This window comes from Martes martes, assembly GCF_963455335.1.
Source record: "Martes martes genome assembly, chromosome: 17".
NCBI classification, from domain to species: Eukaryota; Metazoa; Chordata; class Mammalia; order Carnivora; family Mustelidae; genus Martes; species Martes martes.
This window is the reverse complement of record NC_137905.1, coordinates 45,299,308-45,326,985: the sequence shown is the minus strand read 5'-3', so window position 1 is coordinate 45,326,985 and position 27,678 is coordinate 45,299,308. Positions and strand designations below refer to the sequence as shown.

At 50.0% G+C, this 27,678-nt stretch overlaps 1 protein-coding gene across 2 annotated transcripts; it reads right to left on the bottom strand.

The window, feature by feature from the left end:
• Positions 1 to 7,603: 7,603 nt before the first annotated feature.
• ACP7 (acid phosphatase 7, tartrate resistant (putative)) lies at positions 7,604 to 25,141 on the bottom strand. Of its 2 annotated transcripts, XM_080828448.1 has the most exons (13): positions 25,103 to 25,141; positions 24,071 to 24,372; positions 17,938 to 18,138; positions 17,463 to 17,645; positions 16,427 to 16,550; positions 16,134 to 16,196; positions 15,931 to 16,045; positions 15,735 to 15,842; positions 15,582 to 15,639; positions 15,428 to 15,495; positions 15,263 to 15,334; positions 11,861 to 11,998; positions 7,604 to 10,046 (listed from the first exon to the last, which is right to left on the bottom strand). In XM_080828448.1, exons 2-13 carry the CDS (start codon positions 24,189 to 24,191, stop codon positions 9,981 to 9,983), a joined length of 1,317 nt encoding a protein of 438 aa, XP_080684574.1. In that variant the 5' UTR covers positions 24,192 to 24,372; positions 25,103 to 25,141; the 3' UTR covers positions 7,604 to 9,980. The 2 variants fall into 2 exon arrangements, with proteins under 2 accessions (XP_080684574.1, XP_080684575.1); XM_080828449.1 differs by lacking the exon at positions 11,861 to 11,998 and having other exon boundaries at positions 9,652 to 10,046.
• Positions 25,142 to 27,678: the final 2,537 nt, after the last annotated feature.

Here is a 27,678-nt window from a genome sequence, read left to right as displayed (position 1 = left end):
GGGGCTTTCCCCCCTCGCCGCCCACCAGTCCCCATAGCAACGGGGCTGACCGGGCAGGGGGCAGGGCCCGCTCAGGGGCGGAGCTGGGCCATTGGCAGAGCCCGCTCCAGCCTCTGATTGGCGCAGATTGTCCAATCGGAGACCTTCGGGCAGAAAATGCCAAGCGGGGATTGGAAAATTTGGAAAGGGTGCGGGGGAAGCTGGCTCCCCGCCCAATCGGGTTCTTAAAGGGGAAATGACTATCCTCGTGTAGAAGTCCCACCTTACCCCAAAACGAGTTAGTGGGGTACGTGCCGCACACCTGGCCAAATGCTTTCTTTGCATTGTCTCACTAAATACTCACTAAAACTCTATCGTGTTATCAATACCCACTTTACAGATAAAGCAACTGAGGCTCAAAGGCATGAACTAGCTGCCTCAGGATTACAGGAAGTCGAAAATGAGTTCTGAACGACAGTCTGAGTCCAGGAACTTGACCTGGAACCAAGACACTATTTGATCTTAATCTTTTCTGTAAGTTTTTAAAAAGTAATTAATTCGTTAAAAAAAAAAAAAAGGAAACAACAACAAAATCCATAAACGAAACCCGGACATCCTCTCCTATGATTTCACTCGCTGGGTCCCAGCTACCTTGCTCTTCCTGAAAAAATATCCGGAGCTCTCCCTCCTCTTAAGGTCTTTGGCTGTTCTTTTTGTCTGGGACAGACTCTTCCTCCAGGTATCCTCAGGGCTCCCTCCCCTCCCTCGGGGTTTTACTCAAATAGCACCTTATCAGTGAGTTTATTCCTTCCCACTCTAACTAAAGCGGCAAACATCCCTCTTGGAAGCTACTAACTCCCCCCACCCCTTATCGTTTTTTCATATTTTCCTGGTCTAATCACCTTCTAACAAACTAGATGATTAGCTCATTGTAATTTGTTTTTTGGTTGTTTCCTCTACTGAAATGTCAGCTCCATGAGTGCATAGGCTTTTGTCTGTCTTGTTCACCCTGCGTGCCCAGTGCCCTTGCGCTATTGGCATGTAGATGACCAACAAACATTTGTTGAATGGATGGTTGGGATGAGTCCTAATTCCACCCCCTCAAAGATCCTGTTAAGTGCTAAGTGCATCCCCTCCGCCAGGCCGCTCCCCAGCACAGTGTCTAAGACATAGTAGCCGTTTAATCAATGTCTGGGGAAGCAATGAATGAATGATTGAGTGATGAGTCATTTTTTTTCCTGTACATTTACCCATCTCTTTTGTTTTTTAACAGAGGGGCACACATTTATAAAGAATTTTACATGTTTCTAAAAACAAGGTCAGAAATCTCACCAGATTCCCTGCACGTCATTTTCTTCAAGAACATTAGTTTTCACGGCTGCATAGGTGCCATTCTATCAATGAACTCTAGTTTGTTTAGCTACCCTTTCTTATTGAACATCTAAGCTGTGATAAATATTTTGCTATTATAAATAATACCTCCCCCCGCCCCACAAATTCAAGCAGTTAAATATTTGTGCACATCTGTAATTATTTTCTTTAAATAGATTACCACAAATGAAACTGCTGGGTCAAAGGAAATGGGTACATGTGTACAACTTTAAGATTTAATAATAGTAACAGTTCCCATGCAGGGAGCTAAGCTGTGTAATTTTAACAACAAGGGCTATGATTATTCCGGCTTCGCAGAGGAAACCAAAGCTTAGAGAAGTAACTTTATTTGCTCAAGGCGCACAAGCTAATAGGGCAGAGCCGGAGCTCATCCCCAGTTTTGACTCCCAGGCAAGGCTCTCGCTAACTGCCCTCTGCTGCCTCCCAGCGGCCTGGGACGCACATTGCCCAGTTGTGCTACGAGGATCCCGTTCACACTCCCCACCTTTCAGAGGGAACATGCACTTTAAAGTATCTTCGCCAGCATTAAACGTTCTTGTTTTTGTGCTCTTTTGAAATCCGTATGCCTCACAGAGTCTCGTTTGTTTAAAAAGCAACTCTAGTAGCTGAGATGACAGCACTTTATTCAGGTCGCTGTGATGGGAGGAGGACCAGGAGCAGCCTTTGCTGACCGAGACACCCAGGCGCCCCTAGGAATTGTTCTTTAATAATTATTTTTTTAAAGATTTTATTTATTTACTTGAGAGAGAGAGAGAGAGCATGAGAGGGGAGAAGGTGACTCCCCACGGAGATGGGAGCCCGAAGGGGGACTCGATTCAGAGTTTTCAGGATCCTGACCTGAGCTGAAGGCAGTCGTTTAAGCAACGGAGCCACCCAGGCGCCCACCCCTAGGAATGGTTCTTTTTTTTTTTTTTTTTTAAAGATTTTATTTATTTATTTGACAGACAGATCACAAGTAGGCATAGAGGCAGGCAGAGAGAGAAGGGAGGAAGCAGGCTCCCTGCTGAGCAGAGAGCCCGATGCGGGGCTCGATCCCAGGACGATGGGATCATGACCTGAGCCGAAGGCAGCGGCTTTAACCCACTGAGCCACCCAGGCGCCCCAGGAATGGTTCTTAAAGGGAAAAAAAGACAACGGTGTAAGCCTATAGGTGAACGATATGGGTTTGAATGGCGTCAGTCCTCTAACAAACAGATATTTTTCAGTAAATTCAGTACAGTACTATAAATGTATTTTCTCTTCTCCATGATTTTTCTTTAATAACATCTTTTCTCCAGGTTACTTTATTGTAAGAGTACAGTCTATAATACATATAACATATGAAATATGCATTAATTGACTATTTATGTTACTGGTTAGACTTCTGGTCATACAAGGCTATGATTAGCTAAGTTTTTTTAAAGTTATTTTATTTATTTTAATAAACATATAATGTATTTTTATCCCCAGGGGTACAGGTCTGTGAATCGCCAGGTTTACACCTTTCACAGCACTCATCAAGAGTAGCTAAGTTTTAAGGGAATCAAAAGTTTAAAATATTTATTTATGTATTTTATTTTAGAGAGAGAGAGAGAGCTCGAGCATGGGTGGGGGCAGACGAAGAGGGAGAAAGAAAATCTCAAGGAGACTCCCCACTGGGCACAGAGCCAGAAGCTGCTAGGTCCCACAACCCCAAGACCATGACCCAAGTCTACACCAAGAATCAGGAGGCCTCAACTGACTGAGCCACCCCTCTATAACCTCATTTAATCCCCACAACCACCCTACACACTACTGTTAGTCCCCTTCTGCAAGTGTGCAAAGAGAGAAACAGAGAGGTTAGGTAACTTCTCCAAAGTCACACAGGCAGCCTGGCTTCAAGGTCTAGGCTTCTAACCATTTCTCTTCTTTTTGAGAGAACAAACCCTTGGGAGATAGCCAATAAACACATGAATAAATAAATAAGATAAGGTGATGAACAGAGCTCGAAATGTGTCACAGAATACAGCTACGCAGCTGTAGAAAGAATGCGGAAGACACAGGACCCAGCGATCCCACTCCTAGGTATTTACTCCAGAGAAATGAAAACATATATTCCCACCATGACCTGTACAGGAATGTCCATAAAGCTTGTTTTTTAGTTTTGGGGTTGTGTGTGTAGTGTGTAGTGTTTTTTGTTTGTTTGTTTGTTTGTTTTGTTTTCTGGTTTTTTGTGGGTTTTTTTGCCACAGCACTTTTTTTCACAATCACCAGAAGCTGGAAACAACCAAAATGTCCATCAACTAGTGAAGAGATAAATAGATAGCAGTATATGCATTCCATGGAACACTATTTGGCATAAAAAGGAAGGAATACTTGATAAGCTGGGCCTCATGGATGAATTGCAAATGTATTAGACTGCATGAAAGTAGCCAGTCTCCTGTGGTTCCATTCCTAGCATTCTGGGAAAGGTAAATCTAATCTATGGTGACAGAGGGCAGATTAGTTGTTGCCTAAAGCTGGGGGACAGAGGGGAAGAGGCATTGCAAAGGGACGGGAGGAAAACTTGGGTGGTGGAAATGTTCCATGTCTTGACTGTGGTTGTGCTTGTGGTTTCGTGGGAATATACATGGGTCAAGACTCATGAAATTATATACTTCAAAAGGGTCCAGGTAATTGTATTAAATGGAATTATATTTAAAAGTTTTTAATGGGGCGCCTGAGTGGCTCAGTGGATTAAAGCCTCTGCCTCTCTCTCCCCGCCTCTCTGCCTACTTGTGATCTCTGTCTGTCAAAGAAATAAATCCTTAAAAAAATAAAATAAAAAAATAAAAGTTTTTTTAAATATATATTTTTTTATTTGAGAGAGAGAGAGCAGGGGGAAAGGGCAGAGGGAGAGGGAGAAGCAGAATTCCCACAGAGCAGGAGCCTGACTCAGCTCGATCCTGGGACCCTGGGATCAGGACCTGAGCTGAAGGCAGACGCTCAACCGACTAAGCCACCCAGACACGCCAACTTAACAGTTTTTTAAATGCAGTAGAATGAATATGGACTTTAGTTAGTAATACTCTATCAATATTGGTTCATTAGCTGTGAGAAATGTACCAGCTTTAGGTAAGATTTTAATAATAAGGGAGACTGGGCATGGAGTTTTTGAAAAGTCTGTACTGTCTTAGCAATTCTTCTGGAAATTCCCAACTGTCAACTGAAGTTTACTTTTATTTATTTATTTTTTTAAAGATTTTATTTATTTATTTGACAGAGAGAGAGATCACAAGCAGGCAGAGAGGCAGGCAGAGAGAAAGAGAGAAGGATGCAGGCTCCCTGCTGAGCAGAGAGCCTGATGCGGGACTTGATCCCAGGATCCTGTGATCATGACCCGAGCGGAAAGCAGAGGCTTTAACCCACTGAGCCACCCAGGCACCCCCCCATATGATAGTATTTTCATTAAGAAAAAAGAAATCAGGGGTTATGAGAGGAAAAGGAAAATGTTGAAAGTTACAAGCTGTTAGAAATGGGACAGCCAGAAAATTTCTGGTTCTACTTTTCTACTTTATCCTTTATTGCATGGTTTGAATTTCTTCTTTTTCTTTTTTTAAGATTTTATTTACTTATTTCTTTAGAGGGCAAGAGAAGGTGGGAGGGGCAGAGGGAGAGAGAGAGAATCTTAAGCAGGCTCCATGCTGGGGCTTGATCTCAGGACCCTGAGATCATGACCTGAGCTGAAACGAAGAGTCGTACACTAACCCCAACTGAGCCACCGAATTTTAAAAAATTCTTTTTAAAAAAGAATTTATTTTTAAGTAATCTCTGCACCCAATGTGGGGCTCGAACCCACAATCCCGAGATCAAGAGTTGTACACTCCATTGCCCAAGTCACCCAGGCGCCCCTGATCTTTTTTTTAATTTTTTATTTTTTTTTTTTTTTAATTTTTTTTTTTAAAGATTTTATTTATTTATTTGACAGACAGATTACAAGTAGGCAGAGAGGCAGGCAGAGAGAGAGGGAGGGAAGCAGACTCCCCGCTGAGCAGAGAGCCCGATGCGGGGCTTGATCCCAGGACTCTGGGATCATGACCTGAGCTGAAGGCAGAGGCTTAACCCACTGAGCCACCCAGGCGCCCCTTTTTTTTAATTTTTTAAACAATGAGTGTGTTACTTTCTCCCCTGAAGTAAAAGGACAATATTATTATTTTTTTTTTAAATTTGCTGAAAAGCAGCAGCAGAGATCTGGAGGGAGGATGGGGGAGGAGGACTGAGAGGATGCACCTCTGCCCAGGGAGTAGGAATGCCAAGTAACAGAGGTCCACCGAACTCAAAGAACGTCCTGTCTTCCTCAGGCATGTGCGCAGGATTCAGAAAGGAACTTTTTGTCCTTTCTGTGTCCTCATCTCCTCCACACCCTGTCTTGCTCATTCCTACAGTTAGAACAAAAATTTAGGCGATGAAAATACAGGATGCCCAGCTAGTGTTGAATTTCGGGTAAACCTCGAGTCATTTTTTAGTATAGGCATGTCCCCATGCAATATTTGGGACATATTTAGACTAAACATTTATTTACTGTATCTGAAATTCAAATGTAATTGAGCATTGTATTTTATCTGGTAATCCTTCTCACTCCACACCAGTCACTCTGGCCTCATGGTGGTCTCTCAAACATGCAGCCTCAGTCCTGCCTCAGGGCCTTTGCACCTGCTGGTTTCCCTACCTGGATCACTCTTAGAGGTCTTTTTTTTTGACCAGCTCCCTGCCCTTTGGCATAAATGTCACCTCCTCCGAGAGGCCCTTCCTTGGCACCATACTGATAACACCCTTTGCCTTCCCACCTTTAATTCCCTCTGCATTTTTTCCACACTTCTGATCACCACCCGGAATTCTCAGATGATAGTATTTTTGTTTTCACCGTTCCTCCTCTGTCTCCCCCAGCAGAATGTCAGCCTCACAAAGACCAAAATGTCATCTTGGCCACCACAGTACCTACAACAGTTGGATCATGGTTGGGAGCCTTGTTCTTCCCTGGTTCTTACCTGCTGCCAGCAAAACCCATTTCTGGCTGATCTAAGCAATGAAGGACTTTAGCTAAAAAAATTTGTTAATGAATGAATCCTGAGACCCACAGCTCCCCCCTTCTGGTCTCTCCATAGTCCCCAAACGGCCTCCCAGGCCATCCCAGGGACCCTGCTGCCCCTCCCAGGAGCAGTCACACCAGCCTACTAGGCAGCCATCTGTGTAGCCTTCTAAAGCCTTGCTCGGCTCTGCCTCCCAGAAGCTGTGCGGTCTTCAGTCCTGCAACCTGTCACTTCCTGAGCCTGTCCCGCATCATAGGTGTTGCAGTCGGCCGAACAGGCCTGTCTCCTGCATGCTTAGCAGGGGGAGCCCCAAGGGCTGGGCCTTTATCTGATTCACCCAAATTACCGTCATTCCTACTTTTTCTGACCTGTTCCTTTGGCGCCGGTGCCAGTGCCGTTTTTAAGCATTTTGTCGGAATTTCTCCCACCTCACCTCATCCATTCAACCAGTGTTTAGTGGGTAACCACTATGTTCCGGGTTCTGGAACGAGGGGCTAAACAGAACCGGCAAAACCCCCAGGAACCCCCGCACCCCCAGAGCTCACTTTCTGATGGAGGAGATACAGAATACATCACGAAACATGTCTTTTCTTAGCAGGCCACGATGTGGAAGTGACCTGAAGGAATATAAAGCAGGGAAAGGCGATGGGAGGTCGGGGGTGGGATGCTATTTCAAACGGGTTGGTCAGGGGAGGGCTCCCTGCGGAGGCTTGGAAGGAAGGGAGGGAGAGAGCCGTGCAGGTACCCAGAGGCAGTGTCCCAGGCAGAGGAAACAGCCAGTTGTCTGATACCACTGAGGCCAAGTATGGCTGGAGCAGAGTGGGCAGAGACAAGTAGTGGGAGATGAGGACAGGGAGGTGACAGGGGCAGATCGTGTGGGGTGGGCCGCAGGGAAGACGCTGGCTGTCTCCCCAGGGGAGATGCAGCCTCAGGAAAGCTGAGGCAGAAGAGGGACACGATATGACACAGGTGTCCACCAGTCCCTTCGGCTACATGTAGAGAGCAGACTGGGGGTGGGGGGGAGAGGGGAGAGGGGAGCAGAAGGCACACGAGGTAGGCGGCCAGGGAGAGGTGGACAGGACCAGGGTGGGAGGCCTTGGAGATGGGAGAAGGGGACAGCTTCTAGATAGACTTTACAAAGTCAACAGAATTTGCTAGCTGATTAAATGCAGGATGTGAGCAAAAGAAGAGTCAAGGACAACATCAAGGCTTTCAGCCTCATTTAATCCCAAGGCCATGCCATAAAGGATGATCATTCTTTTGTGACAGATGATGAAACTGACATTCAGAGCAGGCCGCCAACTCCACATCCCACAGTAAGTGGCAGAGCTGAGATTCAAACCCCATTTCTGTCCAGCCCCAGTGCCAGGCCTTTGCTCTCTGTAGACCCCGTCCCCCCTGGCCCAGGCTTGTTCGCAGTCTCCCCTGGCCTGGGACGGAACACGCCAGGTGCACGTGGGGACCAGCTCAGGCTTTGGCTGCAGTGAGCGATGCGTGACTCCACGGCTGGCGACCTCACAGGCTGGGTACCTCCCTTGGTGGCATGCCCTCATTGCCTGTCACCTGAGTTGGGTAACCACGCTGCTCTGCTCGCCCATGAACTCCTACAGGGCCTGGCTAGGGCTGATTCATCGCTGTCCCTGGCGTGTCCCTGGCCTTGTCCAGCCAGCACGTGGTGTGTGGTGGCCTTCATTAAGGCAACAAGTATTCATGAAGTGCCTGTCTTGTGCTGGGCTGAGCTGGGGTGAGCCCTGGACCCCGCCCTCCTGGGGCTGACAGTCCAGTGGGGGAGACAAAGCCACCGCAGACAGTGCTGGCCCAGGGCAGGGCTGGGATGAGTGGGTGCGGGGCAGCCACCCAGCCTGAGAAGGGGTCTAGGAGGGGTTGGTGGAGGGGACAGACCCACAAATGGACAAGTTGGCCCTGGTCTCCTCCGGCACAGACCCTTAGCTCTAGGGCGCAGGCTGACCACAGACGAGCATAAATCAGTAAGAGGATTCCAGGAAGCTAAGAGCTAGAAGGGACGTAAAGTGGGGACAGGACAGAATGACGGCAGCTCTCCTTGCTGGGGCTGTCAGGAAAGGCTGAGACCTCAGGCTGAGAAGGTGCCAGCCCAGGATGAGCCTGGGAGAGGGCCCGCCAAGGGTGAGAAAAAGCTTCACATAATTCAAGAAACTGACTGAAGCCAGTGTGCCTTGGGCACTGTGGGGGTGGTGAGGGGAGTAAGTAGGAGGAAGCTGAGCCCTCGCAGCTCACAGACTTATAACGTGAGGTCGGCCTGCAAAGCTGGAGGCCCACGGGCTGCCCTGGGGGAGCTCTCAGCCCTGGGGCCCGTGCCCAGCTTGGCCTAGGACTCCTGCAGTCAGATGTGTCTGTCACCAGCTCAGAGCCCTCCTGTGGATAAAGGACAAAGTCCTCCTGGGCCCCACGAGGCCCCACATGATCTTTCCCTATCAGCTCCCTGTCTCTGTCTTCCCCTACTCACTCTGCCCAGGATGCACCGGCCGCCACACTGATACCCTGGCAGGGTCAGCGTGTTTCTGCCTCAGGGCCTTTGCACCGGCTGTTCCTCTGCCTGGAGCACTCCGCCTGTGGCTTCTCCCTCAGACCTCTTCAGATCAAATGTTCACCCTCCGGGTGAGGTCTCCCTGATTATCCCTGTAAAAACTGCCACTGTCCCCCCTCGGGCCCCTTCCCTGCTTTCTCAGAGTGCTTCCCAATTTTTACCCTGCTTTATACTTTTCTCATTTATTGTGTTTGCTGTCTGACCCCCTGGTTAGAGTATCAGCTCTGTGAAGGCAGAGATCTCTGGCTTGCTCACAGCTGTCTCCCAGGACTGAGACCAGGGCCTGGCACATGGGAGATGCCCAAGAAATAATGGGCGAATACACAAAAAGGGAGGGGATAGAGACAGGGAGGAGAAAAGGAAGGGAACGGGGAGGAGAACAGCAGGTCTGTGAGATCCTAAGACTTGTCAGCACCCCCAGCTTGGAGGCGGGAGTGTTAACACTTTTCAGTGCTGGGAAACTGAGGCACAAGGCGACACTGGTTTAGGGTGCCTTGGGCAGTGGGAGCCTTGAGGGTCAGCCCAGGAGGAGAAAGTCACCGACACCACCTGCTGGAGAGTGGTGTCATGACAGCCGTACCCACTCTGCTGACTTAGGGGTGCTGATGGCCCCTTGCCCCTGCGGACATGGGGAGAAGGGAGACGGCCCAGGGGGCATCCCCAGCAGAAGTGCAGAGTCCACAGAGCCACAGCTGTAAGTCTCTTTATTCCTGGGGCCCCGTGGGCACCCCACCCTGTCGGTGCTATGCAGGGGAGCAGGGCCGAGCCACCCCACACCTGCCCTGCTTTGCTCTGTGCCTGGGCGCCAACCCGCCCATCACAGCCGGTGGTACCCCCACCTCTCCAGGAGGGGAGAGCTGCTCCAGCTGCCACGGGGCTGCATGCACCCCACATGGGGCCTCAGAACGGCTGGGAGTCAAGGCCTGCCCCAACTCTCCACCTGGGCCTGGGCAGTGTCTGGTCACACTAGCCAAGGCAGCAAGGCCCAGGGTTCCTGATGAGAGCTGCCTCTGTACCTAGAGGTACATCATCCGGCCAACCAGTGGTCTCACGACCCAGACGTCATCCACAATCTTCCCATCCTGCAAGGGACGAAAACAAAGGAGGTAATGAGAGCTGCAAGTCCAGACTCCAGGGCTACGGACCTGAATTTTTAATGGGCTGTGTGACCTGGGACAAAATGCTAGACCTCTCTGAGCCTCAGTTTTCCTCATCTGAAAAGTGGGGATGCTAGAAATATTACCTACACCATAGATGTTGTGGGGATTCAATGAGATTATTTGTAGAAGGCTTTTTTTTTTTACTTTTTTTTTTAAGACTTATTTATTTATTTGAGAGAGAGAATGAGAAAGAGAGAGAGAGAGCATGAGAAGAGGGAGGGTCAGAGAGAGAAGGAGACTCCCTGCCAAGCAGGGAGCCCGATGTGGGACTCCATCCCGGGACTTCAGGATTGTAACCTGAGCTGAAGGCAGTCGCTTAACCAACTGAGCCATCCAGGTGCCCTGTAGAGGGCTTTTTATTTTTTTATTTTTTTTTAAAGATTTTTATTTATTTATTTGACATAGAGAGAGATCACAAGTAGGCAGAGAGGCAGGCAGAGAGAAAGGAAGGGAAGCAGGCTCCCTGCTGAGCAGAGAGCCCATGTGGGCTCGATCCCAGGACCCTGGGATCATGACCTGAGCTGAAGGCAGAGGCTTTAACACACTGAGCCACCCAGGCACCCCTATAGAGGGCTTTTTAAAAAGGGATCCCAGGACATGGCAAGGACTGTGTAAGGTACAGGCTGTTATGAGCACAGACCCTGGAGTCAGACAAACACCACTTACAGCCCAGTACAGCAGCCCTCTACGTGGCCTTAAGAGTGTTCCCAACTCTGAGCCTCACTTCCGTATTCTCTACACAGGGGAGATCTGAATGCAATAAATACACAAATTTAAAGCCTGCCTCTGGTGCGTGCCCCGCTCAGTACACTTGATCTTAGCCAAAAGGCCGAGAAGCGATTCCCCGCTCAGTAAAGGATAGTTATTTATAATAAAAAGAACATGGTCTTTGCGGTCAGATCCCAGCTCTGCCACCCTCCAGCTGTGTGACCCTTGGAACATTACTTCCCCTCTCTGGGCCTTCGTGCTCTCATCTGTACAATGGAAAGAAAAACCATCCCATGGGATGGCTGTGGTGATTAAAATGCTACTAGATGTAAAGCGGCTAGCCCAGCATCTGATACACAACAGATGGTCAAGAAATCACAATTATTATTCTTTTAAAATGACGACGGCAGGGGCATCTAGGTGGTGCCTTCGGTTAAGTGTTCGATTCTTCATTTCAGCTCAGGTGGTAGCCTCAGGGTCATGAGATCGAGCCCCGAGTCAGGGTCTGTGCTCAGTGTAGAGCCTGTTTGAGGCTCAATCTCTCTCTCTCTCTCTGCCCTTCTCCCACCCCTCTTAAATATATAGATAAGTCTTTAAAAAATATAATACAATTACAGTGGCAAAAATAAAGAAAGGTGAACCGTGATTATTTGGGTCCTTCCAGCCTTGGGCCACTTCTGCCGGCCACAAATCATACTGGTTTCCCTCCACCTGCTCCTACCACCCACCTTCTTCAGCCCCGGCTTCAGGTTGATAAGTACCTATGGAATTTACCATGCTTTGGAGACTGTTCTCAGCACTTTTATATATAACAGTTCAATCCACTATTACCATTCCCTTTAGCAGATGGGAAAGCTGTGGCTCGGACAGGTGAAGTAAATTGCTGGAGGTCAGCCAGCTGGTAAGTAGCAGAGGCAGGATTTGAACCCAGGATTCCCAGCTCTGGAATCCATTCTTTCAACCGATCGGCTCCAGAACCCACTGGGCCCGGTTGCTCCGGCAGGCGACCGGGCACACCGCTCACCGACCTGGTCGTCCGACACCTGCTGGATGTGGAGGTGGGTCCCGTTGAGGATGTGTAGCCGCGTGTACCCGTACTCCTTCACGCGCAGGGCGCTCCAGGGCCGAGGGAAGAGGGAGAAAGGGGTCAGCCGCTCCTCACAGCCCTGCCGGACAGAACCCTTTAGACCCAGGGCTGGGGTGGGTGGAGAATCCACGAGCAGCAGAAACAACCTCCCAGGCCAGGACCCCGATGTCCCCGAGGAAGACAAAGTCTGTTAAGCCTTGATCTCACTAAGACTTCTAGAAAAGGGCTTGGCTGTGAGAGACTGCCCAGGGCGGCATTTTCTGTAAGAGCCAAAGGCCCATCGTGGGGGTCAGTTACATACGACATGGTGTGACCGCCACAAAGCAGGGTGTCACAGAACGGGGGCCGAGATGTACAGTAAAAGGGAAATTGCAATTCAAAGAACAGATAGAAGTCACGGGTCTCGACGCTGTCGGCACGGTAGACCCTCCGAGAAGGCTTTTTAAGTCACCAGCCCCTGGGGGAGAGCAAGTGCTCAGCCCTGCAGAAGCCACGCCAGCTGGCATGAGCAGAGAGCATGTGGGACCTTGAAAAAAATCACCATTTTGCTGCCATCATTGTAATCATGAATGGAAGCAAGGCTTCTCAGTAGATGGCAAACCTCACCGTGCCAGTCGGAGGACTAACCGGATAATGGCATAGTCCCACACGATCTCTCCAGGAGGAATACTATATTCATCATCATTCATTATATATGATACAAAAATATTATAAAATATTAATAATATAATAATAGCCACAGACAAAATAATAAGATAAAATAGAGATTAAAACAGATGTGGTTAGGGCGCCTGGGTGGCTCAGTTGATTGAGTGTCCGACTCCTGATTTCGCCTCAGGTCATGATCTCAGGGTTGTGGGATCGAGCCCCGTGTCGGGCTCCTCCCTGGGCATGGGGCCTGCTTGGGATTCTCTCTCCACTGCCCCTCCCCTCCCTGCTCACACACACCTGCTTGCACATGCGCGCTCTCTCACTCTCAAAACAAATAAAACAGGGGCGCCTGGGTAGCTCAGTGGGTTAAAGCCTCTGCCTTTGGCTCAGGTCATGATCCCAGGGTCCTGGGATCGAGCCCCGCATCGGGCTCTCTGCTCGGCAGGGAGCCTGCTTCCCCCTCTCTCTGTCTCTGCCTGCCTCTCTGCCTACTTGTGATCTCTGTCTGTCAAATAAATAAATAAAATCTTTAAAAAAAAAAACAAAACAAACAAGACAGATCAAAAACAGATGCGGTTAAATGCTCACATTTGGGGAACATTGGTAACATTGGGGATAGGGAAACTCTTTTTTATTTTTGCAACTTGTCTGTAAGTCTGAAATAATTTCAAAATTGGAAATTGAAGGGAAAACTCATCTGTGCTGATTCAAGTTCAGAATAGCGATCACCTAGGGGTCTGAGGAGCCATCTGGTGCTGATAACATTGTATTTCCTGCTCCAGGTGGCAGCTACACTGGACCAATGCCAGGGCCCCATTCTCAGAGATTCTGGTGTTTGTTCTGGAATGGGGTTCAGATGCTGGAGTTTTAAGACTTCCCCATGTAACATGCACCAAAGTTGAGAACCTCCTAGGGGATGAAGCACAATCCAAGTTGTTTTTTACAAGGTGGTAGTACAGTGACACATCTCTAGCAAGACCATTACTCCATTGCACATGTAGAGAACATTTGAAAATGCCATGCAAGAGACAGAACCCCAGAGCGGGACGAAGAAGGGGTGTGAATGGGTGGTGTTTACCTCTTGCCCTCTGCACGGTCTGAATTTTTTTTTTTTTAGATTATTTATTTATTTATTTATTTGACAGGCGGAGATCACAAGGAGGCAGAGAGGCAGGCAGAGAGATAGGAGGAAGCAGGCTCCCCGCTGAGCAGAGAGCCTGATGTGGGGCTCGATTCCAGGACCCCGGGATTGTGACCTGAGCCGAAGGCAGAGGTTTTAACCCACTGAGCCACCCAGGCGCCCTAACGGTCTAAATATTTTTAAGATATTTTTAAAGATTTTGTTATTTGAGAGAGAGAGAGCGATGGATCACAGAAGGAGAGGGAGAAGTAGGCTCCCTGCTGAGCAGGAAGCCTGAAGTGGGGACTCAATCCCAGGCCCCCAGGATCATGACTTTAGCCAAAGGCAGACCCTTAACCGACTAAGCCACCCAAGCACCCTGTGCACTGTGTGAATTTTTATCACAAGTGGTTCTTACTTCAATCTTATTAATTCCTAAGAACCAGCTTAAAAAATAAGCCCCCTCTCCTTGCAGAAGTGAGTGATTCCAAGGCAGAGAGGGGAAGGGCAGGAAAACGCAAGAACCTTTGCAGCACCCGATAGGGCCAAAAAATAAGAAAGAGCTCACAAAATGACAGGGGCACTCGGACCTGAAGAGTTCCCAGTGGCCCAACCCGGAGCAAGGTGATCAGTAGCATAAATCACAATCATATTGGATTATCGCCCACAGGATACAATAATTACCCGTGAGTCCACACCGGTATAAATCAGTAACGAACTACATAAATGGGACAGAAGGGACGACTCTTCCTCACGAGAGGACTCTAATTAATCAATCCTGGAGGAATGAGGGAAACAGAAACTTCCCACTAGAACATCGCAGTAATAACTGTTGCCAGCAGGACCCACAGGGGATTTGAAAATCAGTGGGTGAAAGTTGGAGGAGAGACATGAGATTTGCATGGCCGGAAAGTATCTTCCTGAAGATACTTATTAATTAGAAAGGGAGATATAATAACTTTACAGTGGAGGAACCTCCTTAACCAGGTGATTCATAGACACACGGACGGCAGGAGCCCTAGGTCTCATGTACTGAGGAGAACACAACATCACTTCTACGATTGCCTTGGCCAAAATGCGTAACCTGAATCTCAGCCAAACGACACGTAAACCCAGACCAGGGGGCCTGCTGCAAAACTGCTGGCCCAGAGTTTTGCAAAACGTGCAGGATGAAAGACAAGCAAAGACTCAGGAGACACAGTAACTACCTCGAATGTGGGAACTTGGAACAGAAAGCGGTCATCAGGGAGAAGTTTGGCAGAAAGTGAACGGAGTCTGGAGTTCAGTGGCAGTGATGATAATAAGAAGCCCTCCGTCTTTGGATCCATCCAGTAAACCTGGGCAAGCCCCGCCCCCAACCCCTGTCACTTGTTGAGCCTGGGACTGAATGAGATTTGACTGCCCAAGCCTCTATTTCCACATCCGTACAATGGGCCTGTGACGAGGGCTACCTAAGCTCTCAGGGAGTGGGGGAGAGGTGGGGACAGCAGCTGTATAAACACCTGGCCAGTACAAGAGGCAGTAAAAATCAAGAGGCAAGAAGCCAAGCCACCCTCCCCCTGTGATGCTCACAGCAGATCCCGTGATGATGTGGACCGGGCCTCGAGGGTTGGTGTAAGGCATCTCTCGGCTGCCATTAAATACCTGGAAACGGGAACAAGGGAGAGGGGCGTGTCACACCAGGCCAAGCCCTGGGTGTCCTGGGGTCCACCAAAATCGGCCCTCCCTGAGCCTTACCTGGTAGTTGTAAATGGGCCACAGGCGTTCGTAGGAGTGCTCGTGAGCCCACAGCTGCAGGTCGACCCCTGAAACAGAACAAGCTGGGGTCAAGCCCCCTGATCCTAGAGAGATTGGGGGGACGGGGCAGGGCGGGGGCCCCCAGGTCACTCACCATATTTGTAGAAAAGATCCTCCAACCCAAAGAACTTGCCACGGAGGCCTTTGCGAACCTGGGCAGGGCACACAAGGAGGGGAATGGGGGACTCAGGCTGGGCACTCCCCTCCGCCTGGCTCCTGGCACCCCACCCCAGGGAGGGCTCCTCACCTTGCTTTCATGCCATGTACAGTCATCCAAATCAGCATTGGAACAGTACATGGGCCGGTGGCCCATGGTAATGATCCATGGCCGGGCTGCCCGGTTCTTATTGGCTTTCTAGAGAGAGGGTGAGGGGTGGGATGAGGGTGAGGGGTGGGGTAGGGGAGGGGAAGGGAGGCCGGGCAGGGGTAACCACCCGTGTTACCTGGAGGTCGCTCTCCAGCCAGTGGAACTGTCTCTCTACCAGGTGGCGGCCATAATTGAGGAAGAAGTACACCTCGGTGGAGAAGGAGATGATGTGTGCAGGGCCCAGGTCCCAGCTGGAGAGGTCAAAGGGCATGGGTCAGGGGTGGGAGTGTCCTTGGCATCTTACATCCATCCTCCAGTCCCCAGGATCCACCAAATTACCTGTACCACAGGCCTTCATTGTTCCCCGGCATGCTGAAGCGGGCCTTGTAGTTAGAGAAGTTGCTGGATAAGAGGAAGTGAAAGGGTGGGGAGAGGGTCTGGGTTCCTCGGCCCGAGGCCCCCACTGCCCCACTGCCAGGCCAGGTCTGGCCCCCAGTCCAGCCTCTGTCTCCTCTCCTCTCACTACTGCTCATGCACTGCTGTAGGTTGAGGGACTAAGGTGAGACACTCAGAAGGATACGTCTGTTTGCCCCGGTCAGGCCCACACCCGCCCTGAAGCCCCGGGCCCTCACTAGCGTTCCTCGTGATTCCCAGGGCACGTCATGTAGGGCAGGCTGGCAGCCACAGGCTCGATGAGCCGCATGAACTTGTCCCCGACACGAGCATTGTCCTGATCCATGTTGTAGGCGAAGTCTCCTGGGGAGCCGGGGGTTGGGGGGAGGGGAGAGTAAGGACCCAGACCCTGCTCTCCTCTTGCCAGAACCGAGAGACCCGACGGCTCGTCTCTGCAGCCCCTGACCCCGAGCCATCCCGGTTCTCTGATCCCTACCTCACACCCACCCACCTGTGCACTTGGAGCTATTTCCTGAATAGCTCCTGAGTACCCCCCGGCCCGCGGAGATAACACTGGTCTCCCGTGCTCTGATCACACGGGCCACCATCTCTGCCCGCCTTCCTGTCCCCTCCCAGGACAAAAGCCTTAAGACTGACACGATCTGGTACTGGTTTTGTATCAGGCACGGTTCCAAATGCTTTACATACTTGATCACCTAAATTTTCCAAATAACCTCTGAGGTGGATGTCGTTATTACCTCACTTCAGATGGGGAAACTAAGGCCCAGAGGGGTTACGTGCTCATGCCAGGTCATGGGGCTGGTTAGTAAAGATCCAGGAATCAGGCCCTGGGAGTCTGGTTACAGAGTGTGCAGTCGTGAACCGTATCAGCCCCAATCTCTGTCTCCCATCCATGTCCCTGTCCCCTGAAGCCACAGCAGCAATGATAATGACAGGGAACACATGGCACTTACAGCATGCCAAGCAAGGTCACTTACGTAGTCACCACGACAGTCCCATGAATTTGGGACCAGCCTTAGCCCTCACTGTAGTAACGCAGAGGACAAAACCAACAAGGCACGTGGCTCTCTGTTGGAGCTGGGATTTGAACCTGGGCAGACTGGTTAACACAGACACCCTCTCCGGGGCCGGTGTCTCATCACCTGTCCCTTGAGAACCACACTAACCCCAGCGCAGTGCCCTCGATACCCCCTGGATCGCCTCCCTCCCAAGCCCCACCCCACGCCTCCAGGTACGCCCTTGCCAATGCCTCACCCACATGCAGAACAGCATCGTACATGCCCTTCTGGGTGTCCCTGCGCAGCCGCGGGAAGGCCTTCGGGTTGTCAGCTCCCAGGTCCCCAAACACAGCCAGACGGGGGCTCCAGTGGGGACCATTCTTCAGGGCCCGGAAGCGGAACCTACGGCTCCAGCCCTGAGAACTGCCGCAGCGGTAAACTGAGGGAGAGGGGAAGGTCTCAGACAGCTAGGAGCACCCCTGGCTGCCTCCACCCTGCTCCCCCAACCCATCTTCAGTGGGTGGGGGAAGGAAGTGGGGATTGTGGGGTTCTGACCCCTGCCCTTTGGTCCACCCCGCCCCAGACCCCAGCACCTCCCGTTCTCATGCCAGAGTCTCATAAGAGAGACATAACCGGCCCCGCCTGAGCCCCCTGCCAGTGGCAGCTTCTAGTCTACCCCCCACTCCTCTTCCTGCTCCCCACTCAGCACTGGGGCCTGGGGCCCCTCTCACCGTACTGGACCCCCGGCAGCAGCCCCCGCAGTGTGACCCGGTGTATGTAGAGTTTCCGCCGGAGAGCGCCCCCATCCACAAAGGGGCTGAAGGTGCCCTGGGCCCGGAGGGGCAGGGGCCCTGTGAGCTGCAGCCCGAACTGCACTTCGGAAGGGGTGGGGACCCACGTGGTCCAGGTGACCGTCATGGAGCCCGGCTCACCTGGGGAGGAAGGGCAGAGCAGGCGGGCAGTGAGGCCTGAGCTGGAGCAGGGGAGGAGGGGCGGACAGAGTGAGGGGCGAGAGCCAACAGCGGGGAACACTAGTAGTTAGGGACCTGGGTGCCGGAGCTCCCCAGGTGAAACCCCAGCCTTGCCATTCCCAAACTGTGCTTCCCTGGGCACGTCACTTCACCTCTCTGTGCCTCGGTTTCCTTATCTGTAAAGTGGAATAATAATGGTTTCTACTGTAAGGGTTTCTGTGAGGCTTAAATACAAGCAAAGCACTTGGGACAGTGCTGTTAGGATTCCATGAGTGAATGGACGTTAGTCTTAATATCATTATTTACTGCATGCAGCCCTAGTGCCAAACGTTTTGCATACATGACATCCTTGAGGGGTTATAAACTCTGATGTCTAGAAGCATCTAGACATCTAAATCCCCGTCTAAAACGGGGACAAAGGCCAGCTGGAAGGAGTCAGGCCAATGAGAGTGATGGAGTGTGAGGCGAACTGTAGATCTGCCCTGTTTTAAAGAGGAAGCCATAGCTTGGTCTCCATGCTGGAAGCCGGCCCAGTATCCCTAAATCTGTCTTAGAGACTTCTAGAGTAAGTCTCTATATGGTGATTTTTATATGTCAGGAACATAGATAGATAAATAAATCCAAACTTTTTTTAAAAGATTTTTTGTGTATTTCTTTGCATGGGGGGGCAGGGTAAAGGGAGAGGGACAAGCAGACTCCCCACTGAGTAGAGGCAGACAATGTGGGGCTTGATTCCAGGACCCTGAGATCATGACCTGAGTTGAAGCCAGAGGCTTAACCGCTGAGCCCCCCAGGGGCCCCAATAAATCCAAACTTTGAAGTGATTAACTCAAAATTCGTAAATGCCAGCCACCAAATCAAGGTTTTCAACACACCACATGGTCTATAGGCTGATGTTAAGAGCATGCCCTCCTGCACAGGTACAGGAGAATGCATGTGCTCCGGATTCTTCATTGCAGCCCTGTTCGTAATCACAACGTATCGGAAATGACCAAAACACCCACCTCTAAGAGAGGGGCTGAAGTGACTATGTAACCGCCAGACAGTGGAGCACAAGGGAGCTATCCACAGAAGGAGGACAAGTTCTAGGAATGACATCCAGGAGTGCCAGTGAAATTAACAAAGCAAGGTACACAAGAGAGTCACCTACTCTTTATGTAAGAGGATAGACGCAGGTACGTACTCATCTGTACGAAAGAAATACAGGAAGGATCCAGCAGAAAGGAAAGACATGGGTTACTTACCTGGGGTTGATGGTAATGGGGTAGAAAAGGAGAGACAGGTACAGAGCAGGAAAGACCAGGATGGAAAACTACCTTTTTAGTGTAATTCTGACTTTTAGAATTATAGTCATGTTCCATATTTCCTTCACACACACCCCAAATAAACTAACAATTACAATAACAATGCGGGAAGAAGCCAGCATGGGGTATAAACACTGACCAATGGATGTAACTATATTTACAAAGTAAATAAAGCACTCATGCGGAGAGGTGGGTCACCATGGGGTAGGTCTTGACTGGACGCTGTAAGACTATAGCAAAAAGTTACAAACTTCCAGTCATAAAATATAAATAAGCCACGGAGATGAAAAAAGCACAGGGAATATAGTCAAGTATATTGTACTAACGTGGCATGGTGACAGACGGTGACTACCCTCACCATTGCTATGAAACTAACATAACATTGGATGTCAACTTATACTTCAGTAATTAAAAAACGCTCTTAAAAAGACTACAGAGGAGGCACCTGGGTGGCTCAGTTGGTTAAGCACCTGCTTTCAGCTCGGGTCATGATCTTGGGGTCCTGGGATCAAGCCTCATGTCGGGATCCCTGCTCCACGGGGAGTCTGCTTCTCCCTCTCCTTCCCACTCATGATCTCTGTCGCTATCTCTATCTCTCTCTCTCTCAGATAAGTAAATAAAATCTTAAAAAAAAAAAGACTACAGAGAAAAAGAACTGCACATACATGTTGTCACCTAGTCAATGTTCTTACAGGGAAACAGGCAAAGGGAACAGTGTGTGGAGGGGGGGCAGATGGGAAAGGGGAGGGGTCAGCAGTAGATCAGATGTGGTCCAGAACAGCACAAAGGGGCTGGGAAGATGGAGAATGAAACTGCTTTATGCCTATACTTGCATCAAACAAATACCTAAGTATACTGCAGAAGTGGGAGGTAGGTTTTGCAATGCTGGAGAAAGAAGTTACAAATAAGGAAAGAAGAAGGCTAAAATAAGCCCGTGATGTTGGACTAGAATCAGAGGTATCAGTATGATCTCATGGTAAGAGCTATATACATACAGATAGGGAACTCAAGATCTGTGCGTGTGTATGTCACACACACACACACACACACACACACACACATTTGTGTAAGGGCCTGGAAGCCGTGATACCCCGGTAGCCACGAACACACCCAGCACTCAGATCTTAGTTTCTAAATACCCACTCTCCAGCGAAAGAAACCAGGGCTCCTTGCAGAAGCGGTTGATTCCAAACACCGAGCAGGAAATAGACAAGATCAGCCCGGAATAACATGTGGTGCCAGAAAGTGGGGGAGTGCTCAAGAAACAACGGGGGCTTGTCAAAAGAACACAGAAGTCCATCCGAAGGAATGCCAAAAGACCAAACCCGGGACAATTCGAGTCACAAGATAAATAATGATGATATTGGATATTTAATCCAAGGAATCAAAATAAATATCTGCAAGTCAATACTGAAATATAGAAATTAATAAGTGAATGGATGGATGGAGGAGGGAAGGGACAGCTTTCCTTACAGTAAAATTTCCATTAGACAGAGAGAAAGAATTAGAAAGCCACAAAATCACAATTAGGCAAACACCACGCTAATAATTGTCACAGGCAAGATCGACTGACGGACGCTAAAATCAGGGGGCAGAAGTCTCAAGAGAAACATAATTTGCACGGTCTCAAGGAATCTCCCCCAAGATATTTATTAGCCGCAAAGGGAAGAAGAAAAATCCTACGGTGGAGAAACTCAGCAGGCACCAACTGTAACCACACAACAAAGGTCAACGTCACCAGTAACAGCAATGAGCTGTGTCAGCACCAAGTGGGAAAACTGCTGACATTCCAACAGGGTATGTAGTTTAGTTAATAGTCTATTGTATCAATGTTAACTTCCTGTGGTTTTTTCCCCTTAAGATTTTATTTATTTATTTCTTTATTTGAGAGAGAGAGAGAGAGAGAGAGCGTGCGCAGGTGTGCGAGAGAGCACGAGTTGGGGGGAGCGACAGAGGGAGAAGCAGGCTCCCCGCCGAGCAGGGATCCCAACACGGAGCTCCCCATCCCAAGACCCTGAGATCCAAGACCTGAGCTGAAAGCAGACGCTTAACCGACTGAGCCACCCAGGTGCCCGACTTCCTGGTTTTAATAAACACATTAGGGCACCTGGGTGGCTCAGTCGGGTAAGTGTCCAACTCTTGATTTCAGCTCAGGTCATGATCTCGGGGTTGTGAGATAGAGCCGCAAGTCAGCTCCAAGCTGGGCATGGAGTCTGCTTAAGATTCTCTCCCTTCCCCTCTCTCTGCCCCTCCCCTCCCCCTGCACACATGTGCTCACTCTCTCTTAAAAAAACAAAAAATTGGGGGGGCGCCTGGGTGGCTCAGTGGGTTAAAGCCTCTGCCTTCGGCTCAGGTCATGATCTCGGGGTTTTGGGATCAAGCCCCGCATCGGGCTCTCTGCTCAGCGGGGAGCCTGCTTCCTCCTCTCTCTCTGCCTGCCTCTCTGCCTACTTGTGATCTCTGTCTGTCAAATAAATAAATAAAATTAAAAAAAATTTTAAAATAATTAATGAACATACTGTAATTATGTAAGATGCTAACATAACAGCAGGAGAAACCGGGTGAGGGGAATGTGGGAACTCTGTAATATTTTTGTAAATTTTCTGTTAAATCTAAAATTAGTACTAAGATCAAGTTTTAAAGTAAGTATCGTGGGCTCTTTGAGCCAGTCTGCCGGGCTTCGAACTCCTGACTCTATGACCCGAGATCAGACCTTCTCTATGAGCCTCAGTTTACTCTTCTGTAACATGGGAGTAGCCGTAGAACCTACAGCTTAATATCCAATCTGAGGCTAAGTGAGTTATCCCTCTGACACACTTAGACCAGATCTGCTATTGTTGCTGTGCAGACCCAACAAGAAACCCCTGTCATCCCACTGGATTGTCACAGCAGCGCCCACGAGATGGGTTTCACTGCCGTTCCATTTTATAGAAGTCTCCAGGCAAAGTGCCTTGTCCAAGGTCAGTTGGCCAACGGATGCCAAAGGCAGTTTATTCACTTGGTTCCAGATTCTGCACTGCAACTAACCTGTAAGAAACCATCTTCCTTCCAAGTGTCAAGGACATCAAAAAACAAGGGAAGCCTGAAGAACTGTCCCAGCTGGGAGACTAGAGGCGGCAGCGGGATGCCATGTGGGATCGTGGATCGGATTAGTGGAAAAATTGGTGAAACCCAAACAAGGTCCATGGTCCAGTTAGTGATATGATGCCAATGTTAATTTCTTAGCTTTGATAACAGGTACATAAGACATTGGCATTAGGGGAAGCCGGGTGACGGGGATACAGGAATTCCGCATTATCTTTGCAACTCTTCCATAAATCGAAAGTTAATTCAAAACAAAAAGCTAAAATTATTTGAAAGACAGAAAGGGCTGTGTTTTGAGTTTCAGTCCGGTATCAAAAAGGAATAGGGGGCGCCTGGGTGGTTCAGTGGGTTAAAACCTCTGCCTTCGGCTCAGGTCATGATCCCAGGGTCCTGGGATCGAGCCCCGCATCAGGCTCTCTGCTCAGCGGGGAGCCTGATTCCTCCTCCCTCTCTGCCTGCCTCTCTGCCTACTTGTGATCTCTCTCTCTGTGTCAAATAAATAAAATAAAAAAAGGAAAGAAAGAAAGCCACAGTCATTAAAAAAAAAAAAAGGAATAGGGCACAATTATTTGAAACTCCTTTTAAAATCCTCCTCCCTGTTTCAACCTGGAGTCTGCGTGAAACCAAATTTTCTTCGTATATATCATCCAAAGCAACACATCGAAACAGAAAGCAGCAGAAACAGATGTGGGGAGAATCTGGCTGCCTCCTATTAAGACAGACATTAAAGAGACTTAAAAAGATGTAAACCAACGCCACTCTTCTCATTAGGTTTCTTTTCTTTTGTGTAGTACAGTTATTTTTCATGCAAAATGCCATTTACCTTAACACAGAATGGATGTGTTACTGCTCATTTTCAATGACTTAAACATGTTTAAATGCCTCCATTTTAGTCTCTAATATGGCAAATATTATGGATATAACTCACATAAACTAAAGCTCCTTGAGGTTCTCAATCATCTTTAGCTGCGCAAAGGGATCGAGACCAAAAAGGGGCCCCAAGACCAAAAAACCCCATGGCTATACTCCATTTTGCCACTTCACAGGTAAGAGCTCTTCTTTATGAGGTCCCACTAGTACTTTCCCATTGTCCAGATGAGGAAGCTGAGACCAGAGAGGTTAAGTCACTTGCCCACCGTCACACAGCAAGTAAGTAGCAAAGCAGGGATTAAAACCCAAAAAGCTTGGGTCCAAAGCGTCCAGAGTTCAAGGCCTACGACCATCCTTAGATCAAGGATCAGGAAGCAGCTTTGTGGGGACACAATGACCAAGGACAACAGCGGTCCCCTTTGTAGAACACTTATTACAGCCTGGACACCATAATCATTTCCCACATAGCCAGGTACACCACAGCTTGGAACCCCCATTTAACAGAGCCAGATAACTGAGGGTCAGGAAGAGCAAGCCACCAGCCCAGGGTTCCACAGCGATCCGCATGGGATACTGAGCCCCCAACCCATTGGGCCTCCCTGGGAGATGCCCAGAAAGTGGTCCCAGAAACTTACCTGGGTAGGACAGGTGGACTTGCTCAGGGGCAGCCTTGGGAGCCACTGGGGTCCCCAGGACTCCCAAGGAGAAAACCAGGAGCAGACAGCAGCAGGACCAGCAGGGACAAAGGGGGCGCATGGTAAGGGGACAGTGTTGGGAGGGTGGGGCAGATGGGGAAGGGGAGGGGTCCACAGTAGATCAGATGCGGTCCAGAACAGCACAAAGGGGCTGGGAAGATAGAGAGTGGAGGGCGATTGGGCGACGTCAGAGGCAGGATGCAGGACGCGGGGAGGTCTTCAAGGGGATGGTTATCCAGATGCTAGAGAGAAAACAAAAATATCGATCACTACCCAGAACCAAATGTCCTGAGACTCGCTGTGTGCTAAGCACTTTGCATAGATTAACTCATGGGAGCCTCACAACATTCCTATGTGTGGTGGCTGCTATGATCATGACCGCCGTATCACAGATGAGGACAATGAGCCACAGTGATTCCCTGCACAGCTACGACTGATGGGGGCTGGGGCTGGAGCCCTGGGGTCCTGGTTCCAGAGCCCTAGCTCTTACCCACATCTCACTCTCAGTGAGAGGTTTGAGAGTGGGGTGGGGACTCCATGTAGAGAGTTGTTCTTGGCAACTCCATCCCCAGCATTCCACCCTGCTCTTAGCAACCCCAGCTTCTTGGACCTATGGCATTGCTCCCAGCTCTCAGAGCTCACCACTCTGTATTTCAGCCTCCAGCCTTCCATTTTGGTCTAAGTGACCCCAATCCCCCACTCCATCCCCAGGTGCCCCCAGAATTTCCATCCTACCTGGAGCAGCCCCTTCCCCTCTATCCCCCCCATCGGCATCCCATCCTGCCTTGGTGACCCCAATCCCTCCGGCCCTGCCCCTGCATACCCACTCCCTTTCTCCCCAGCCCTTCACCCCGGCTCTAGTTTGCTCTCCAGCTCCCGGAGGACCTGCGGGGAGGCGCCCAGCCAGCCCAGGACCGTCAGCCGGGAGGCTGGGAGATGGGGCAGGGGACTCCCTCCCGGTCCCCGGCTCACCCTCGGGCGCCAGCTGCCCGCACGCGCGCGCACGTCTCCGGCCACCAGTGAGGAGGCGGTATTTATGAGTTTGCTGGTACCATGGCATCCTGCCGCCCACAGCTGTCCCAGCCCCGGAAGAGCCTGCCTTCTCGAAGTGACAGGCTCCCCAGGCAACCGGGGCCCCGGGTCTCACAGGTCCGGCCGGTCCTGGGCGCCTCACGCCCACCAGCACCCCCCCCCCACAAGGCGGGGCGTGGGAAGGGGGATCCAGAAAGGTTTGGTACGCCGCAGCCCACACCTCCAGGCTGACCACCAAGTGAGCGCCCTGACAGGTAAGGCTGAGCTCGTCCCCCAGCCACCCCACCCGGCGACGGCGGAGTCCCCAGGGCACGGACACTGGCTCCCACCCCCGGCCCTGCCAGATCCCCCGGTACGCAGGTGTGCGACCCAGGGGACCCAGGGGATTCCCCTATCCCTTCCCGGCTCCTCTTCCTCGCCATTCCTTCCTCCTTCCTCCTTCTCCAAGCTTAGCCCACGGCTTCCCCCCCACCCCCCACCGCCAAGAACCCCCACTCCACCCAGAGGCATACTGAAAACACAAAATCAAAATCCGGGAAAGACAGTGCCGGCTTCTGAGCTGGGCGCCCTAGGCAGGTTACTTAACCTCGCGGAGCCTCGGCTTCTTCACCTGTAAAACGAAAGGAATAATAGTACATACCCTAAGGGCTGTTGCGAGGATTAAACCAGATGAGGCATGAAATTTCATGCTGAGAACGCTGCCGCCTGGCCCAGAGTACGGGCTGGATGAGAATCAGCTTTTTTATGATGATGAATGCATGAACTCCAGAAATTGCCCTGGGGTCTAGGTGGGAGCCAGTGAGAATTTTCCTGTAAACCTTCATGGGCTGTTTGAAGGTTGAGAGTGGCTTCCCACAAAATATGTTTGGAGGTTCCCCCAGCAGCAGGAAAAGGCTGGAGGGTCCAGGTTTTTCATTGTTCTCCCTTCCTGTCAGTAGATAAAATGACCCAACCACTTGGCTTTTTTAATTCAAAGTATAGCAGTTTGGGACGCCTGGGTGGCCCCATCTGTTACAGGTCTGCCTTCTGCTCAGGTCAGGATCTCTGGGTCCTGGGACAAGTCCGGCATCATCGCTATCATCGGGCTCCCTGGCAGGAGTCTGCTTCTCCCACTCCCTCTGCTGTTCCCCCTCCTTGTTTTTTTTCTCTCTATCTCACTCTCTCTCAAACAAACAAACAAACAGAACCCACAAAGTATAGCCGTTCCGCCTGTTGGGTACACAGATTTTGGACACTGACTCGGAATCCAATGCTACAGAATTATAGAAATTTTTTTTTTAAGATTTTATTTATTTACTTGACAGACAGAGATCACAAGTAGGCAGAGAGGCAGGAGGGGGTGGGAGGGAAGCAGGCTCCCCGCTGAGCAGAGAGCCCAACGAGGGGCTCGATCCCAGGACCCCGAGATCACGACCCAAGCCAAAGGCAGAGGCCAAACCCACTGAGCCACCCAGGCGCCCCTAGAAATATTTTTTATAGAAATCTTTTTTTAAGTATTTATTTAAGTATTCTCTATCCCCCAGGTGGGGCTCAAACTCATAACCCTGAGGTCAAGGGTCACATCCTTTTCTGACTGAGCCAGCCAGGTGCCCCTAAAAATATTTTTTAAACAAATATGTGTTAAACTAAGATATGTGCTTCTTTTTTTTTTTTTTTAAAGATTTTATTTATTTATTTGACAGACGGAGATCACCAGTAGGCAGAGAGGCAGGCAGAGAGAGAGGAGGAAGCAGGCTCCCTGCTGAGCAGAGAGCCCAATGCGGGGCTTGATCCCGGGACCAGGAGATCATGACCTGAGCCCTGAGCCGAAGGCAGAGGCTTTAACCCACTGAACCACCCAGGCGCCCCATGTGCTTCTTTCTTAATGCATTAAGCTTTGAGATCTACGCAGGTTCCAAAAATTATTGTAACTCGGAAGTTTCAGTGAGTGCACAGATGTTTGAGAGGACTGAATGACTGCAGTGGGATGTGAAAGCATCTTTGACTGCTTGCTTGCTTGCTTTTCAGAGAGAGAGGGAGTGTGGGGGGAGGGGCAGAGGGAGAAGGAAAGAGAATCTTAAGCAGGCTCCATGCCCAGCACAGAGCTCCCTCTCATGACCCTGAGATCACGACCTGAGCTGAAATTAATAGTCGGACACTTAACCGACTGAGCCACCCAGGCGCCCCTGATTCCTTCTCGTGGCAGAGCTGGAGGTCTGCAAATAGGACAGAAGGACACGGTAAATTTCAATCATAGCAGTTGTTCTTAAATTATACCCTCTTGAAAATTATGAAGGACTCCAAAGAGGTTTTGTATATATGGGTTATATCTACTGATATTTGTCATGTAAGAAAATTAAAATGAGAAGTTGTTTTTTTTTTAATTAATTTATTTATTTGACAGAGAGAGATCACAAGTGGGCAGAGAAGTAGGCAGAGAGAGAGGAGGAAGCAGGCTACCTGCTGAGCAGACAGCCCCATGCGGGGCTCGATCCCAGGACCCTGGGACCATGACCCGAGCCGAAGGCAGAGGCTCC